Below are 18,077 nucleotides of genomic sequence, written 5' to 3'. Positions count from 1 at the left end.
AACTGTGTTATTAAACATTTTTGTGAGTGGGCGACAGGCATAGATTATACCAGACTTTCAATCAAAATAAGTGTCTCATTTCTGTATTGTGAGTTTATTTCTTCTGGAATCTTTAACAGATGCTTCATGTGCTGTTTGGAAATTAGATGTCGGGTCAAGAAGTTCACGAAGGCAGCTGGTAATCTGATTTTCATGTGTTTCTTGTCATTTGATGGTCCTTTTTAAGATTGTTTTTGAGGCAATTTTTTAATTCAAAGATACGAAAAACACATTTCATTTTCTTCAGGACAGATCCCTTCACTTTTTCCTGCGATAAAAAATATCAAATCAGAACTTTTTGGCCTTTATTCATCTGCTGACATGAAGAGGGAGGTCAACGTTGTCATTTGTCAGGATGCTCATGTTCTGACTGATTTTGTCCTCATTAACAGCACCGTATAAATAAACTAAATGCATTTCCCGATACTGCGTGCGACGTTTTTACCTGATGGAAGCCGAGGAAGTCCTGGATGGTGGGCGATGTGTAGAAGACGTAGCCTTCAGCCGTCACCACCAACACGAAGCCGTTCAACGCCTGCACACCAAAGAAGAAACTGTATTTAAAGCACCTTCTGGGTTTTAAATCACTTTACTGTCGAGCGGTGCTTCTGCTGCGTTACCTGAAGCAGCAGGTCTCCCTCAGAGAAGCTGACTCCATCGAGGGTCTTCGCCACGGTGAACGAGGGCGAGATGGAGGAGGCGGGTGTCGAGGAGGACGGAGCCAGCGCTTTCTGGATGTTCCCCCCGAACATCAGGCTCCGCTCGGTCCAGCTGGAGCTGTTCTGGCCTGACTTGATGGTGGCTGCAGGAGAAGACGAAACAAACAAGGTTTTTTAAGACAGAAGAATAAATGAAGCTTCAAAGCAGCTAAAATAATCACTTTGTGCTTAAATATGTATTTCATTTTGTTGTTGACTTTATTTCTTGTTTGCATTTTTGCTCAGAAGACGACAGACAGGAACTGTTCCCAACTTCTAAAGACACAAATAAAAAAACTGGAAGTGACTCTGGCCTTCACACCGGAGCTCAGGATTGTGTTCACTGATATACGATTTCTCAAAATCATCTGATGAAACGTGAAGTGAGAAAAGCACAGAAAAGAGGAACATCTCAGTCTCTCCTATCAGGGTGGAGCCGCCTGATGTTTCCTGTCGTCTTACAACACATTCACACGACTCTTCCTCCTCTTCGTCTTCCTCCTCTGACTCTGACTGACTGATTGGGCGGCTCTTATCACTGAGAGAGCAGCGCAAAAACAAGGGGAAAAAAAGCACCTTAAAATATCTTCTCAGAGAGGAAGCAGGTGGGTTTTGGTGGTTTCAAATGATGACAGATGGAGGACAGATACAGTCCTGACTGTTTGTCGACTAAAATTAACAACTACTTTCGTCATCAAATAATCCTGTTTTTAAGAAAAAACAGGAAGAATCTCATGGTTGTAGCTTCTCAGATGCTTGTTTTCCTATGAAAAATGAAGCAATTAATCAGGAACGTAATAGAAATAATTAACATTTGCAGCCCTACGTAAAATGCATGCTGCTGGTTTAGACTTTTATACCGCTACAAGCACTGGGTTTGAAATTCAATGCTCGGAGGCTGGCTCAGCCCCGTGCTTGTTAAAACTCCAGGCCAAACGAGGATAACAAGCAGAGCCACAAAATTACCCGTTGGCCTCGGCGTTTCCCCCCGCGGACCGAACTCGGCGGGGAGGCGGCCGCTCTGGAAGACGAGCCGCGTGTGAAGTGGTCGACGGAGAGAGGCTCGATCGATCTGGTTTTCTAATAGCTCTCCCAAACGAGATCGCCACCAGTGGAAACATGCAGCGTCTTCTCCAACAAAACGATCATAAAAACATTTTCATGTATAATTTAAAGATACTGGATAATATAAACCTCAAATTATAACTAGAGAGCTCTTGAAGAAAACAGTGATTATATCTGACCAGCTCCAGCTCTGCTCTGAAACTGGGCCTCTGGAAGCATCAATCAACGTTTTTTATTTTTTTATTTAAGTCTCTGGAGTCTGTCTAGGCTTTGTTTTATTTACAGTAATACAACTTTATTCAAAAATCATGTGGAGACAACCTCAGAGAGGTGAATGTGGGCTGCTCTTCCTCACTTGATTTACATTTATATGAGCTGTGAACATGTGATGTTCGAGATATGCTTGTTTAAGTCTGAGTATTTTTTTCGGTTGTGGTCCCCTTTCGCAGCATTTATAACCTCCACAGATATGAAGTTACATTTAATCACGAGCCTCAACAGAAAACACTGGCATCCTCTCAGCTCATGCCGAGCAGCTCGACTGTGAAAATTGCCGCTTTAACTGGCAGCGCTGCCAGAGGTGCTGGCACAGCGAGCATCCTCAGGGGTTTTACCCTTTGAGTTTTTTTCTCCAGCACAATATGGAACCGTCTGAGCTGAAGCTGCAGCTGTCTTTAGATATCAGGACAGAAAGAAGGATATTAAACACTACAAATGTGCTGCTGCTGTGAAAATCCTGCTGGTTGTTTTTTTCCAGAGAAATCTTCAAAATGTCTTTAACATGTTTAATATCTACCACTTTTATAATCTGATTTCTGCTCTTCACAACTGACTCATTACAACATAACAGGCCTTATTTCACTATTTTTTTTTTTTAACGTTTGGACAGAGCCAGACGAGCAATTTGACCCTGTTTAGTTATTGATGATTATATATTTTGTATAGTTTAACATCAGAATATGTTAAAACATTTGACATTTTTGCTTAAAAAATGACTCAAATCTGCATTAGTGACAGAAAACGATCAACATTTCTGGTCATGTTTTAAAGTTAAATCTGAGGGAGAGAGTCTGCTAAAGTAGAGCTAGGCTGGCAGTTGCCCTCTGTTTCCGGTCTTTATGCTAAGCTAAACTAACCTGCTGGTGGCCGCAGCCTTACTTTGAGCTATGGCTTTAACTTCTGGATGATCCGCGGGTGAATTAAACGACCTCAGAGACGGCTAATATCATTAAACTCCATCGATTGAGAGGATCCAAAGAGAAGAGTACAGTTTGTACCACTGTGGTTCCACAGATCCAGATAATTTGGCATTTGTTTGGTACAAAGACGGGAACATGCCAGAGGACAGCCAATCCAGATGGGTTACAGCACAAAGGAGGGCGACGCAGCAGTGTGGCTGAACTCTTCAAAGTTCTGGTGGAAGACGCTGCGTAGTGTTCGGATTTTCTTCCAAAGAGCTCATTCTCAAGCTGCGGCTGGAAATGCAAATACTGCGGTGACTTAGCCAACATTACAATGCAAACTATTTGGTAGCCGTACACAAAAATATGAAGGGAATAAGCCAAAGAGGAGGCGATGCCAGCAGGAATAAACAAAGATTTAGTTTGGTAAGAGGCATAAATCAGTTTGTTAAGCAGCAAAGTATGTGTGACGATTATATTTTTCTTGACACAGAGATGCCCTCTCATGCTGATTTACACCGCTGCCTGTTTTAGTCACTGTGATTAATGGTGCCGTACGTTCCCAGAGCAGGAATTCACTTATTTCGCACATGCTGGAGGGGAAGGCCACCCTGAAAGCCAGAGGAGGCTCTTACTGATGCAACAACAGCAATTAGATGGACAGAAAAACAAAAAACAATGAATAAAAGCATAAATAAACGAGGGGAGCACAACGACAGCTGGTCTAAAGAGATAATGCAGCTAAAATCTTCCGTTTTTGTTGTATTTTAATTGTTTGCCAATGTTTTATTTATTTTTGAATGGGTTTTTTAAATATTTGAAAAGCAATGAATAAAAACAAATAAACGAGTGGAGCACAACGACAGCTGGTTTAAAGAGATAATGCATCTAAAATCTTCCTTTTTTGTTGTATTTGAATTGTTTGCCGATGTTTTTATTTATTTTGAATGGGTTCTTAAATATTTGGGTTGTAATACACAAGGGTGTGAGGACTGTATAAAAGGTTGCTACACAAATAAAGTTTATTATTATTCAGTAAATGAAGCCAAAAGTTTTACTGTAAATGTTCAAAATGTTGTCTGTATGAATGAGTCTTTGTGTTTATTCATGCATTTGCTTATTTGTATTCAAATTAAATATTAATTTTGTTATTTTTGCTTCAGGTTTTATTAATGTTTAAATATTCTTATTCTGCATGTCTTTGCTTTTTTGTTTGTTGCATTTATACCAAATAAAAAGGCATAAGCAGCGTGCAGAAGTGCAGAATGTGTCTGAGGATTAAAACTCTGCTCACAAATGAGTGTTTACCTGTTGGCAGCTTGCTGTGGTAATTTCCCATCATGTGTTTTGAGGCGCATCAACATGCAGGCTTGAAAACCAGCTTCATGTTAAAACAGACTCATTTTTAATCCCATGCTCCTTTGCTCTCCCTCCATTCTCCCTCTTGTTCTGCACCAAATGTTTTACTGCTCCCACGGCACGCTCTGCACAGCATTTAACAAGATTTATGGCAAAACACAAAAGCGCCAATTGATTTCATGCGCTCTCGCATATCATGAATTCAAATACCAAATCCTCTTTTCTTTTGTAGGCCCACAGCAGCATTAACACGTGTTTTTGTGTGTGTATTTATGCAGGAAAAGATTTGACTGAGCACATATACTCTTTGCCAGAAACACCCGCCTTCACTTCAGATGAAGATTCCCACCAGAACAACCACAGGCATTTAGTTTGGGGCATTTACAGGGACAGTTTATGGCAGCTACAGTAGGGGTGAGGATGACTTCCCTTCACTGTCATTTAGTCGTGAAAAATGCTCATCACAACATCCCAGAACGCCAAAATGACATCTTCCGACTGCCTGACTCGTCCCACCATCAGTGCAGAGCCCAAAAACACTTCATTAATCTCACTCAGGACAAAAACTGGCAGCAAAGTCTCATTTGAGAAGCTGGAAACAAAACAAACTATAAAATTACTAGTATTAAAATGGTTGAATTGATGAATCCTGCAACTCCTTTCCAAACTTTACTTTATTTAACTCAAATATAGGATGATATTTTCCATGAAATTACTTAAGAAAAAGAGGGAGTTTCCTTATACAGGTTCACAAACATCAGATACTGTTGCATGATGGTTTTATCGGTTGTTTGTGATCTTAATGTTGCTAATTTAGCAACTATTTTCAGCGTGTTTCAGCCCCAAAAGCATCTGCAGGAGTTAAGACAAGGTTGTGAAATGTATGAAACGATTTGAAAAACCTCAAAATAGTCAAAACGGACAAGAATTACGGCCATCGCAGCTGATGAAGAGCTCAAAAAGACTTCAGGGAAAATAATCCTGATCCTGTCACCGACACAAGACCTACAAATGTCAGATTTATGTTGCATTTTATTTTATTTCTTGCCTTCAAAATTTCAGGAAACTTTCCTTCTCAAAGGTTTGTCCTAAATAAAAGAATTTACCAAACAACCTGCAGACTCTGATTCTTCTGACACCCGGTCTGACATCCTTCCTGTAACACGACCGAACACAAACATCGGTGCGCGATGAAGGAATGAGAGATAGAGGACTCTAAATTTAGACATTCACCACCTGAAAAAAGCGACACGGTGACGAAATGCTCAAACAGAAAGTGGACAGGACGGAACTTTTTGACGAAATGAAACACATTTGTTGGACTGAATAATGATTATAAGTGCAAATGTGAAGCAGCTGTCCACACACATAACACAAACAATATGTGTTGTGTGTGTGTGTGTGTGTGTGTGTGTGTGTGTGTGTGTGTGTGTGGGAAGGGCGGGAGATAGGAGGGGGGGGGGTGTTGTTAACAAATATTGAGAGAAGATGTATGTCACCCAAAACCAAGCACACAGATTCTTAAGAGTGTACGTCTTTGTCTTCGGTTTCATTGTTGCCTTAGTGTGGTTTGAGTGTGTGTGTGTGTGTGTGTGTGTGTGTGTGTGTGTGTGTGTGTGTGTGTGTGTGTGTGTGTGTGTGTGTGTGTGTGTGTGTGTGTGTGTGTGTGTGTGTGTGTGTGTGTGTGTGTGTGTGTGTGTGTGTGTGTGGAGGGGCGTCTGTCTGGGCATGCTCAGAGCTTGGGTCTCTTAACACACTCATAGCTGGAGGCGATCTGGTTTGGTGGTTCAGAGTCTAAGTACAGCAACAATGATCTATTTTAGTCCCACGAAGAACACCGTGAGACAGAAGTGTGAATAAGACGAGGAAGATGAAATGAGAGAAGGCGTGCGGGGCATAAATAGACAAAGTGTGAAAGTGCTAAACAACAAGAAGCAAAAATGCGAGCGCAAGCATACGAGGGAGAAAGTAAATAAGGACAAGGCAAGAGTAAAAAGACAAAACGGGACACGCAGAGAGGAAAATACAAAAGTATTGTAACCAAACAAAAGAGAGAGTAAAGCCAAGAGGATCGGCACAGGTGCCCTGGGGAACTCCCAGCTCTGCTTCTGACGTGGTAAAAACCCACTTCATTCACCCCTCTACCCCCGACGCTGACATTTAACAAGAAACAGCTGACTCCTACCGACTTCCAGAAACCTCGTAAAACAGGAGAAACCCCCACCTCCACCCTCTCCGCCTCTTCTTCTTCTTTTATGGCTTTTTAACAAAGAAGGGGTCCTGAGGCACTCATTCATTTGGATCCTGTACACTGATCAAAAAGGGTTCTTCCCTCTTCCACATGTTTCTATACTCAACATTGCTCAGATGGTTTGACAGGGACTTTATGGGGCTACAAGAAAAAACAAAGTTCATTATTACTTCCACATATAACATCTTAATGTTGGTATAAACACGTATTTTCAAGAAGTCGCCTCACACTCACTGAGGTTCTGGTCGGGATCTGCTTATTTTGCTCCATGCTATCAAGCTTCATATATATTACAGTCTGTAGCTGCAAGTACTGATTATTGTCCAGTGTCGGTTAATGTATTTGAGGTGATGTCTTCAAGTGTCCGACCTTCAGTCCAAAACCAAAACATATTCAGTTTAGTATGATAAATAAGAGACAAAATCATCTTTACACTTGAAATTTTTTGCATAAAACTTTGTTAATAATCAATCAATTATCCAAATAGTTATAATAATTTCTAGTTAATAGTTCAGACAAATTCTCCTCCTCTTTTATGACAATAAACTGAATATTGTTGGATTGTTGGAATTATTTTTCACTGACAGATTCATCATTAATGATAGTAATTGTATTTAACAGCTTCTACATAACAGTTAAAAGGGTATTTAAACCATTTGCACTACTTTTTCTTCACATGTGGAGTCATCACAGCGCGCTATAGATGCTTCACGTTTTGTCTGGGTGTTAGCTTTCAGCTCTGAACCTCGCTGTACTCGCTGACCCTGTCGTCAAACCCGGCCACACTGCATTGAATCATTTTTAGGCTGGTAGAAACCCCTCCTTACCGCCTTATCTCTCCTCTCCCTCTTTCTATCATATTTGTTAACCACCCCTTCCCTCCTTCTTCTCCTCCTCCTCCTCCTCCTCCTCATCCCTCCATCTCCGAGCACCCACTCTTAAGCACTTTGTGGTTTTGCTTTCGACTTTGAAACCCAAGAGCTGAATGGAGTCATTGTTCATCTCTTTGGACTGCAGGATGGAGGAGGAGGGGTGACAGGAGATCGGGATCACCGACACTCATGCTCTCTCTCGCTCTCTCTCTCTCTCTCTCTCTCTCTCTCGCTCTCTCTCTCACACACCCCCCCCCCCTCTCCCCTTCACTGGCAGTGCAGCTCGCTCTCCCTCGCTCACTGATCCTCTGCAGGTTTGGACATGAACGGCGAGGACTTTGCAGAAGTAGGGCTTGTCTGGCTTGGAAACGGAAACGGTTTTCACATTCAAAAGTTCCTCTCCGAGCGCTCTGGCTTTAAATCATCTCTCCGTGTTTTTAACATGTATCATCTGTGTTCTCATGTGTAGTTTCCTGTCGTGTTACATCCCTTTGATCAGTGACATTCTGTTCAATCTGGCAAATATCGCATGAAATCTGCACCACAAATGGTTGCTGTTTGTCCATTGGGGGGTGCTGTAATAAGTTGACGCATACCATATTTTCAGACTTGTGAAATTCTAAATATTTATGCATGTTTTCATCTAGAAAAACTATGAAATCACCAATAAAGTCAAGCACAAGCTCAAGATTGACTTAAACAGCAGTATTTATTTGGTGCTTCTGGAGCTTTCAACCACCGTTTTTGTGGCCTTCCTCAAAGTAGGAAATTACCTGAGATGTGGTTTAAAACATTGGAAAGTTGTTTAAAGCTTTATCTATTACAGGGTTCAGCAAGTTGGATTTAAAACTTTTTATTTTAACAAGTAAAACTATTTATTCCCCGTTTCAAAGATATTAATAAAAACCACCAGGTGCAACAGAAAAAAAATACTTTTAACTTTTTCTTTTTAAATATCTTTTAAAGACCTCAATGTTTTATCAAGACCTGTGGATTCCCTGTTTTAGGTGGATTTTACTGTGATACATACATTTTTTTATGGAACTCGACATTAGGATGCTTGAATGTTGAACATTATGAGATATTTCACACAATTTACACACATGTTCACACATGTGAACAGCCGCAGAGTAAATAAACCAAAATGACATATCATACTCAATAAACAGGCAGAGATAAACCAATGCAAGTAGTTTCCAGTTTAAGCTTGTTTAAACTTGTGGGTTTTTTCTGCCACTAAGCGCCTTTATTTCTGCAGAATATTTGCATCATATAATCCTCTTTCTCACTCCTGAATTTCTGCAAGTACTTGTAGATTATGTTAAACTCAACAACCTGTTATGCATGCTGTCAAGTTGCCATCTGTCAATAAGACTTCCACGAAGTTTTGATAGCTAATGTGACACTAATGTTCATATTGTTCTCTAACTCCTCTCTTCCTGCCTGCTCCCCCCCTCCTACTGTTGTCGTTACTGTGACTTCCTCCTCTGCAGTTAAAAGTCTCACTTTGATAACCGCAAGTATTTCACTGACGGCCGCACCCACCGAAAATGGTAAACAACCTAACGTCCCGACCATGAAAGGGCGATTACAGGCACACAGGGGATTCAGGCCTGAAAATACACACGGTTAATGTCAAATATCAGCTGCTTATTTATTATTTTTAAGGATTTATGTGCTGTGAAACATGCTCCTTTTACTTACGGAGTATTTACCCTCCTCCCGCACTGACAACAGGTGATATTCCTCATACGAGGTGGTGTTGCAGGATCTTTAGAGGACTTTCTGCTTTCAGGCCGCGCAGTAACTTTCAGTGCAGTTCGTTATCTGCACGCCTGAAGCTGACTGATGGTTCCTGCTGTCAGCTGTTTCCTGCAGTAATCCATCAAAGTGTGCAGCAGCTTGCTCTTTGCATACGAGCTGGAAAGTGCAACTTCACTTGCAGGCGTGATGTAAACGTAGAGTCACAACGTCCTGTGAAAGTTCACACACCAACACCCACACCCACACCTACACACCCACACCCACACACACACACACACACACACACACTGATTCAGCCCTGAACCTGGTATGCCTACGACCTCTGACCCCAGGCATGCTACAATAAGGCTGCGTTTGGATGAGATGTCTCAACGTTTACATTCCTGTCTGAAAGGCAGGTCGCCCTCAGGTGATGCTGCACACGACCCCCCCCACCCCCACCCCCACCCCCCACCCCCTCACACACACACACACACACACGGATCATACCAATCACTCATTAACTGGGGGACGCAACATGAGTTCTGGAGTTCATCTTCAAAACAGTACGGATGTTTGTCTCTCAATGTCTCTAAAAGCTGAAGCATCAAGTTTGTAAAAGTGAACTTTACTGCGATTGCACATCATCCTGTCAGATTCACCTGATCCAAATTTTACCTCTAAAAAAGAGTGAAGAATTGAGATGATTTCACAGAAAGAAAAAAAGGAGAAACATTTGGTAACATATTACGGAAAACAGTTTACACCCAAAAGCCCCAAAAAGCAGAAGGTCACGGCGTCGATCTGCGACCAGATCACAGAGTTACCACAGAGAGAGAAAGAAAACACCGTCTGATCTTCAGGAAGGCACTTTGTTCGCTTCAACACAACTCATGGAAATACGGCTAATTTGCGGTAGTTGCTCCTTACACACACACACACACACACACACACACACACACACACACACACACACACACACACACACACACACACACACACACACACACACACACACACACACACACACACACACACACACACACACACACGCACAGACACACACACACTTAGCCTTGCGGAGGAAAAGACGAGGAGGGAGATGGAAGGCATTTAGCATGATTATTATGGGAGCGAGGGCACACGCACACGCGCACGCGCACACACACACACACACACACACACACACACACACACACACACACACACACACACACACACACACACAATGGCGACAGCTGCAAAAGAGTCTGATATGCCTTTTCTGGCTTTTTGGATGGTTTGCATGATTACATGTTCTGCTAAATAGTATTATACAGTAGATACTGATGGGGGTGGGGGTGGGGGTGGGGGAATAGGGGGTGAAAAGGGTAGGGAGGGGGGAACTGTAGGGATGGGAGCAGGAGGAGGAGAAAATGGAGATGTGGAGGATAGGGGGAAGATGGGAGGTGGGAGGCAGGAGGAGGCATAAGGTAGGAGGTAAGATGAAGACAGCAGAGATGGAAACACGAGGGAGGAGACGGCAGGCGATGAAAAATGGAAAGCAGAGACAGAAGGTCGGGGGAAGAGGAGTAAGAGAACAGAGGTGAATGGAGGAGATTAAATAGATGTTATAAGGAGGAGGAGGGGATGAGGAGGCAAGGGTGGTGGGGGGGTGAGAGAGGAGGTGCAGGGAGGAAGACAAGGGAAAAGAGAAATAAGGAGAACAAAGGATATTTTGTAGGTGGTGGTGGTTGTGATGGACAGGGTGATGAGGGACAAGAGGAGGAGAAAGAGGAGGTGTAAGGTGCAGAGTGGTAAGAGATTTTATAAAAAGGGGGAGAAAAGAAATGGAAGTAGGAGGAATAAGAGGTGGGAGGAAGATGAGGGAGAAAAAGTAGGAGGAGGAGGAGGAGAGGGGGATGAGAGGGGGAGCAAAAGCCAGTAATCTGTAATGGAGTTTGAAGCATAATGTAGCACCGGTGCTCTTATCGCTGTCGTGCCATGGACCCATTCAGGACAGGAAACCCCCCCCCCCCCAACACACACACACACACACACACACACACACACACACACACACACACACACACACACACACACACACACACACACACACACACACACACACACACACACACACACACACACACACTCCTCTGACTTTTAAAACACTGAGTAGTCGAGCTGGGAATAAGCGTGCAGGTTATTTTTGTATTAGTGTCAGTCTGCACCAAACTTGGTTTAAAAATGCACAAGTTAAAGATACACAGTTCTGAGAGTTTATCTGATCCTGCATGTTTTCTGCTTTGTTCTCCAACTCAGCTGTAACCACGCTCCTTCCTCCAATGCACCAAACCAAACTCTGCACCACAGCTCCGAAAAAGAAGAAGAAGAAAAAAATCCCTTAATTGCTTCTGTCCAGCAGTGCAGCTCTGGAGAATAAAACCTCACAAAAACTGCCAGGAATTTGCCAGAAATAATAAGCTTATGCCCCGATTTTTGCAGCAGTGCACATTTTCTCGTTAAAACCACCATTCATTTGTTTCTCACTATACGGCAATTTGTCTTGATGCAAAAACATGGTGACAACTTCAAGTGTTCGCGGAGGAGGTCCTGTAATCGTTGTTATTTCCAGCGGCAGCGACGATTATAATCTAGTAAAGACATATTAACATGACTCATTCAACTGGTGATTTGAAAATGCCACAGAGAGACTTTGATCTTGTGTGAATCTGAAACCACTGAGACCAAAACGTTGAGTAGGATTCTCAATAAAAACTAAATTTGAATGTATTGGTTTATTGCTGAAAACTGAAAGCAGCAGTGGAATCTATGAGCGGAAAGTTTGAACAGTTTGAGTGCTGACACCAGTTTTGTTTTGATAATTCACTTAGTAGTGTAAGCAGTTTGAGGCAGAAGATTTTTTTTTTTCTGATTTAACTTGTCTACGTGAAACTTTTTCCCCTCTGAGGGGTAAAAAAAAAAAAATCTAAAATAGAGTTTTATTAAAGTAAAAACTAAACAGTGGATCAGCTCTATTTCTGAGCATCATTACACTGTAAACCAGTAAACCAGTCAGTCAGTCAGTAAACCAGTCACAGAGTGTCTGGCAGGCTCTGAGCCGAGCCTGGCGGTCTGGTTACCCCTGAGCGCTGACTGACAGGCGGTCTCTGCTGCAGAAAGGCTCGGCAGGCAGCCAGTGGAGTTGCATGTAGAGAGTTTATTTAGACAAGAGAGCGAGCGGGAAAGAGGAGTCAGGGGGCTGGCTTTTCAAAGATGTTTTGTTCAGGCCTGAGCGATCGTTCCTGCTGCTGAGGGGGAAGAGGTCTCACTCCTGTCAGAACTCAAGAACCGAACCTAGCTAACCAGATCTGGTCTGTGTGTGTGTGTGTGTGTGTGTGTGTGTGTGTGTGTGTGTGTGTGTGTGTGTGTGTGTGTGTGTGTGTGTGTGTGTGTGTGTGTGTGTGTGTGTGTGTGATGGAAGTTTGCAGAACACTGAGATACACAAATGGAAACATGCATGCAAATACACATGCAAATTAATACATACATGCACAAAAATGTATTAAAACCAAAATCCAGACATGTATGCATGCAATGCAAATATGCATGCTTGCAAAAAAAAAAAAAAAAAAAAAAAATGAAAAGTATGTAATTACACACACCCAGGAACATGACTGATGTACTGTGTTGTGTGTGCGTGTGTCTCTCTGATTATATTTCTTTCACTTTACTCCCTCACTTCTTTTTTCAAACTGTTTCCTGAATAAATTTCACAGCAGCGCAGACCTGAGAAAGTTGATTTTAATCGGTGAGCAGATCAAAACGTTCTCATCATAACTAATAATGACCAGAGCATTTAAAACTTTCTCCATATTTGTCTTGATAAAATCACTATAACATCAGGCTTTTGACTTTATCTTCACTTTAAGATGTCAATCAAACGCTTCCTCTTTTCAATTTCCACATTAAAAGTCTTAAAAGCCCGGCCCATATAAGTAGGCTTTTACCTTGAAAAAAAAATAGGAAGTTGTGTTGACATTAGTTTAAGAGCAACAGGAGAAAGCCAGAGATACGTATGAGAACTGTGATTATTAGTGATCATAGTTATTAGTAAGTAATACTCTTGGGCTCATAAGAGTAGGGTTGATTTTCCTATCAGCCCTGCTGCTTCCTGTCTCTCCCTGAACAAAATAAACATATTATGAAAGAAAACGATCACTCAGTTACCTGTTTTATAATTGATTAATCATTTAAGTCTGTTTTCAAGCTAAATACTGAACATCTGAAGAGATGACTTGCAGCTGTTCTCGGTCTTCTTTTAAGAAACTAAATATTTGGTTGGAGAGTAATTATTCTTTCACAATTTTGCTGAAAAACACGCCCACCATAACACTGTCTTTTAAACCTTGAAGAAGAGGCTTCACTTGCTGTTGTAAAGCGTAAATCGATCTTGACTTTTTCCACATAACCGGACGATTCACGACTTAAAATGCCCTTCAGAGGCCAGTAGATCCAGACAGTTGGCTTGGCAACCGACTGCCTGCTGTATTTGCATATCAAATAGATTAAAGTCAAACTCATTTTCCCGTCACTGAGGTCTGTTGTGAGCTGTTGCGTCATTATTTAAAACCAGTGAATCATAAGGAAAACCCAGCCGACCTCAGCAGCTTCCTGCCTCGGCTCGGAGGCGGGCGCTGAAACCCCGAGGAGCTTCCACAGAGTGACATCATCAACGCCGTGATTCACCTGCGAATGACATTCAGGAATCTTTAAGGTGGACCGACAAATTAGATTCTTTCTCCAGCTGTGACCTCGTTGAAATATCGGTCTGTTAAAATGAAGAAATTCTGAAACGTTTATGCTTAAATTGAGATTTTCGTGAATAAAATTTGACTCGCCGGTTGAATTCAGTTTACATTTTTTTGTAGTTTTTTCTTTTTTTTACTTAAAAAATCCTCTGAATCATTGCGTAAACAATCCCAGGTCTGGTCGACGCTGCAGCCTGCGCCTTTAAAACCCTCAAATGAGCTGCTTTCTTTTCATCAACGATGCCTCGTGTTGCGGGTGCCATGAGGCGGAAGTGGTAGCACTGAGCAGCCACTGTGGTGACACACACAAACACACACACACACACACACACACACACACACACACACACACACACACACACACACACACACACACACACACACACACACACACCTACACACTCTGTAAATGCTAATAATGGTTCATTATTTCCATTGATGCAGTTTGAATAAACTACAGTACGGCAGAAACACACCGACAGCTTTCACCTCTGTCTTTTTGCAGGAAATGAAGCCTCCTGAGCAGGAAAATGTGAGCAGATATGCAAACCTGTCCCACTCAGTAAAACACTGAAACTTCTTCTCAGTTTTATCCAGAAAACAGACACAGATCAGACCTGTCAATAACAGAAATCTGATACATGGAGCTAATACTGGTCCTTTATTAAAACTCTAGATATCATCTAACTCTGATCACAGCTGCAGAAACAGGCTGGGAACAAAGACACTTGATCTTCTGTACAATGTTTTAGAAAAGAAAACAAATGTCAGCTTTTCCTCTGAACAAAAAGTCACTGAGCCGCTAACAGCTGCTAACTCTAAACTGAGTTTATCGTTTCGGTGTGAAAGCTTCAGAATTAAACAATCTGCTGAGGAATCTTTGAACTTTGCTTGGACAGGTTGTGCTCGCCTGACTGCACTTTTTTAATTTGAATTAATGGTAATCTAACTGTGGCCAACTAGGCACTATTGCATTGCGTTAAACCCCCACGAACAATTAACTGAGTAATCAAAAGAAAAGTGAAACGAAAGATCCATAGTTGTAGAAAATTACAGGTTGGTGTGGTTCCACTATAGATATTAATATTAAAGTTATCGATCAGCTGCTGCAGCTTCAGATACGTGAAGTACGCAGGCAGAAAACTGCAGACCATGTGAGGACACTCAGGCAGCGTCTCAAGTGAATGCAGTGGAACAGGCCGGGTGGGTTTGTTCCTGCACGTCTGCATGACTCAGAGTCACTTCCTACAACCGCTGACGCTCCGGGATGTTACGAAGGCAAATGAAACCAAAAAAAAAAAAAAAAAAAAGTGCAGCTTTTTTTTTTTTTTTTATTCTTACCTGCAGCAGGAGGAGAGCAGAGAGGAGAGTCATCAGACATGAAAGAGAAAGAACAAAATGTGCCATTAAGTGACAGGTGAAGCTCAAATTTCAGTCACTCAGCAATCAGGTTGTGCAGGTCGTCGGAGGTCGTTTACATGCACTGTCGTGAACTCCCGTGTGTCTGCTGTGCATACAGCAGATCGGAGATTCTTTTCCTAACATCTGCATAATTAAAATGCAACAAAGACTTCATGTTCAGGCTTTTAAGGTTTTCCATAAGACGAAACATATGGAACAAAAATACTGGTATGAATGTGGAATTTGACAAATAAAACTCAGACAATATGTGATTTATTTCCTGTTCTATGAGTCATTTATCAGATCTGTTGAAGTTAAGTTTTCTCCTTTTATTATTAACTTTGAGATAAAAAATCTTCTTTTAAACTGTATTGCAAAGTTAAACTCAACCCTTTGTGTTTTTAAGGCTGCACTGTTCCATCAAATGGAAATATTCTGGACTTCTTATGCATCACTTTTGACATATTTTCTATCTTTGGAAACTTTGAGCTCTTCACAAGAATGTTAAATAAGTTCTGTGGCTTTGAACTGCGTCTGTGATGACTGATGCTCCAACATGCTGCTGATTGTCGATGGCAGCGATGGGGAGTTTCAAACTTAAACACCTAATCTGTGTATTGTCTTTTTTAAAGACTTGCCAACGAGGATATTTCCATTTCTTTGTCTTTCACTAAATTAATCTCCAACAAACTTGTGTGATTGTAAAGTGGAAACTATGAAGAAATCTGAACTCTCTGAACCTTGAATTTAATTCTTACCAAACCTCTGGAGACCAAAGACACCTTTTCTGCCAAACGCAGCGCAGACATCAAAGTAAAACTCGAATACCCCGCAGCTCTCTGCTATCTTCCCTCCAAACAGCATCGCTCAGACAACACAATGAGATGTTTGCTTTAATTATTATTGAGCAACAGACATCAGGCATCCATTTTCTTTTCCTAAATAGATTTATAGTGTTATGGAATGAAAGCGGTCCAATGTAAACTCCGGGCCGGCCTCGCCACAGAACTCTCCCAACCTAAACAGTTCAAAGTGGGACCGGAGGCGAGCCGCTCGTCCCCAGACGCAGCGACAGAGTCTTTGAATGGCATCACCACAAAATCAGGCTTAGGAAATCATAAGCCGAGTGTGACTTCATGTCAGTAAACACCGGCGCTCGAAAAGAATAGAGGGCTGCATTTTGGCCGGGGACGGCATGGGAACGCTGCAGGAACGCTCGTTTTCCATCCGTCCTCGGAGATCGCCGAGACTTCACCCGTAACTACAACCCAAACCTGCGTCACCGTCTTCACGTCACGCCGACCGCAGCGGAAAAGAAGACTTCGCTCTGGCATCCCGGGAGATTTTATTTGTGCCCGCGTTGTTATTAAGAAGCCGTCGTACGGATTAAATGCAAACTGGATAGATGCCAGTTTGTGGCTTCGATGCATCGCGGTCCAAGATAGATGTTTTATAATCATTACAAGGGAAACAACTACATTTACACTACATTACATTCACAATTTATTCTTTTCTCTTTGAAATGTCATAGAATTTACTCAGCTAGCGTCGTCAAAGCAGCTCAAAGTCCCAAACTCAATTTAATTAAAATTTAAAATTTTATATGACACAAAACAGAAAAGTAGAAAATCCTGGCGGCTACTTTTTGGTGAGTTTTAACTTCCTTTTATCGGCTTTATAACTTGTTTGAAACTTTAATTTGTCAATTACAGAAAAATTTGAGATCAAACATGAGACACTAAAATCTGCACCTCTGGTTTTTGGGTGTTTATGTAAAAGACAGATGATATTTTGGGTTTTAATCCAGTTAACCTTAGTGTGATGAAACCACTGACTTTGGCTCTTTGTCCTCTGAGCTGCAGATGGAACAAAACTGACAGAAAAGTAAAGTGATATTGCTTTCCAGTCAACATGAAGGGTTAAATGTGTGTGTCTGGAGGGGTATTAATAATGGACATGAACATTTCATTTTAACGAGCCATTAAATCTCTGTCTGATCTCTGGTGCAGCCGCAGCCACATTAAAAATGCTGATTAACACTTCAACTCGTCACTCCCGTCTGCATTCATTCATGTGAATTCACCCTCTGGCCAAGTTTTCCTTCAGCTTTTATCTTCTCTTCTTGCATCTGTGAAACACTGTGGTGATCCTGTTGGTTAGACCAGACGTCGTGGGTTCAGTTTAGAGCTACCGATTAACAAATCAAACTTTGAAACTAAAATGCCAAAACAAATCGGTGGTTTTCAGCCTTTCAGAGGTGAATATTTGATGGTGTTCATCACCCCCTGTCATATTAAAATAACTTCTTTGGGTTTGGGCTGTTTTTATGGACCAAATAGACACCTTATATTGCTTCAATATCTTCCCTTTTGTACTTTTGGTAGTGAAATCAGAAATGTCTCAAAAACGCGTCACCACGTCCGATTCCTTCCATAAAAAAGAAAATATCCACCTGTGCAGATTAGGTTTTGGGTGTTATCTCTGGACCAATAATCGAATGAGACACTTGATCTGTCCGTCTGCGTCGGGAATCTCTCACCTTCCCTAAAGGCGTCGCGGGCAAAGTGCGACAGGTTTTATTTGTTGATCCCGATAGGTTCCTAAAAATACACACCACATGGCTAAAAATATTTCGGCGGAGGACTGCGGCGCACATGGACAGCAATCACTCCAAG

The 18,077-nt window shown here is 41.9% G+C and overlaps 1 protein-coding gene across 3 annotated transcripts in view; it reads right to left on the bottom strand.

Annotated features, from left to right (window-relative positions):
- The window catches only part of ahr2 (aryl hydrocarbon receptor 2), a 53,345-nt gene that overhangs the window by 9,206 nt on the left and 26,062 nt on the right, over positions 1-18,077 (bottom strand). For 2 of the 3 annotated variants that reach the window (XM_069722111.1, XM_069722112.1), the window contains 2 exons: positions 660-841; positions 485-574 (listed from right to left, as the gene is read on the bottom strand). In XM_069722111.1, the coding sequence (XP_069578212.1) occupies positions 485-574; positions 660-841 (272 nt within the window). Of the gene's footprint in view, positions 1-484; positions 575-659; positions 842-9,169; positions 9,206-18,077 lie in introns of those variants that run through there. The other variant, XM_069722113.1, reaches the window with a different exon arrangement.

Source organism: Brachyistius frenatus, unplaced genomic scaffold (genome assembly GCF_029030835.1).
Source record: "Brachyistius frenatus isolate BFR_SWC_R1_liver_20210118 unplaced genomic scaffold, ASM2903083v1 Contig_282, whole genome shotgun sequence".
NCBI lineage: Eukaryota > Metazoa > Chordata > Actinopteri > Embiotocidae > Brachyistius > Brachyistius frenatus.
Note: the sequence above shows the minus strand (reverse complement) of the source record. Positions and strands in the feature narration are given on the sequence as shown.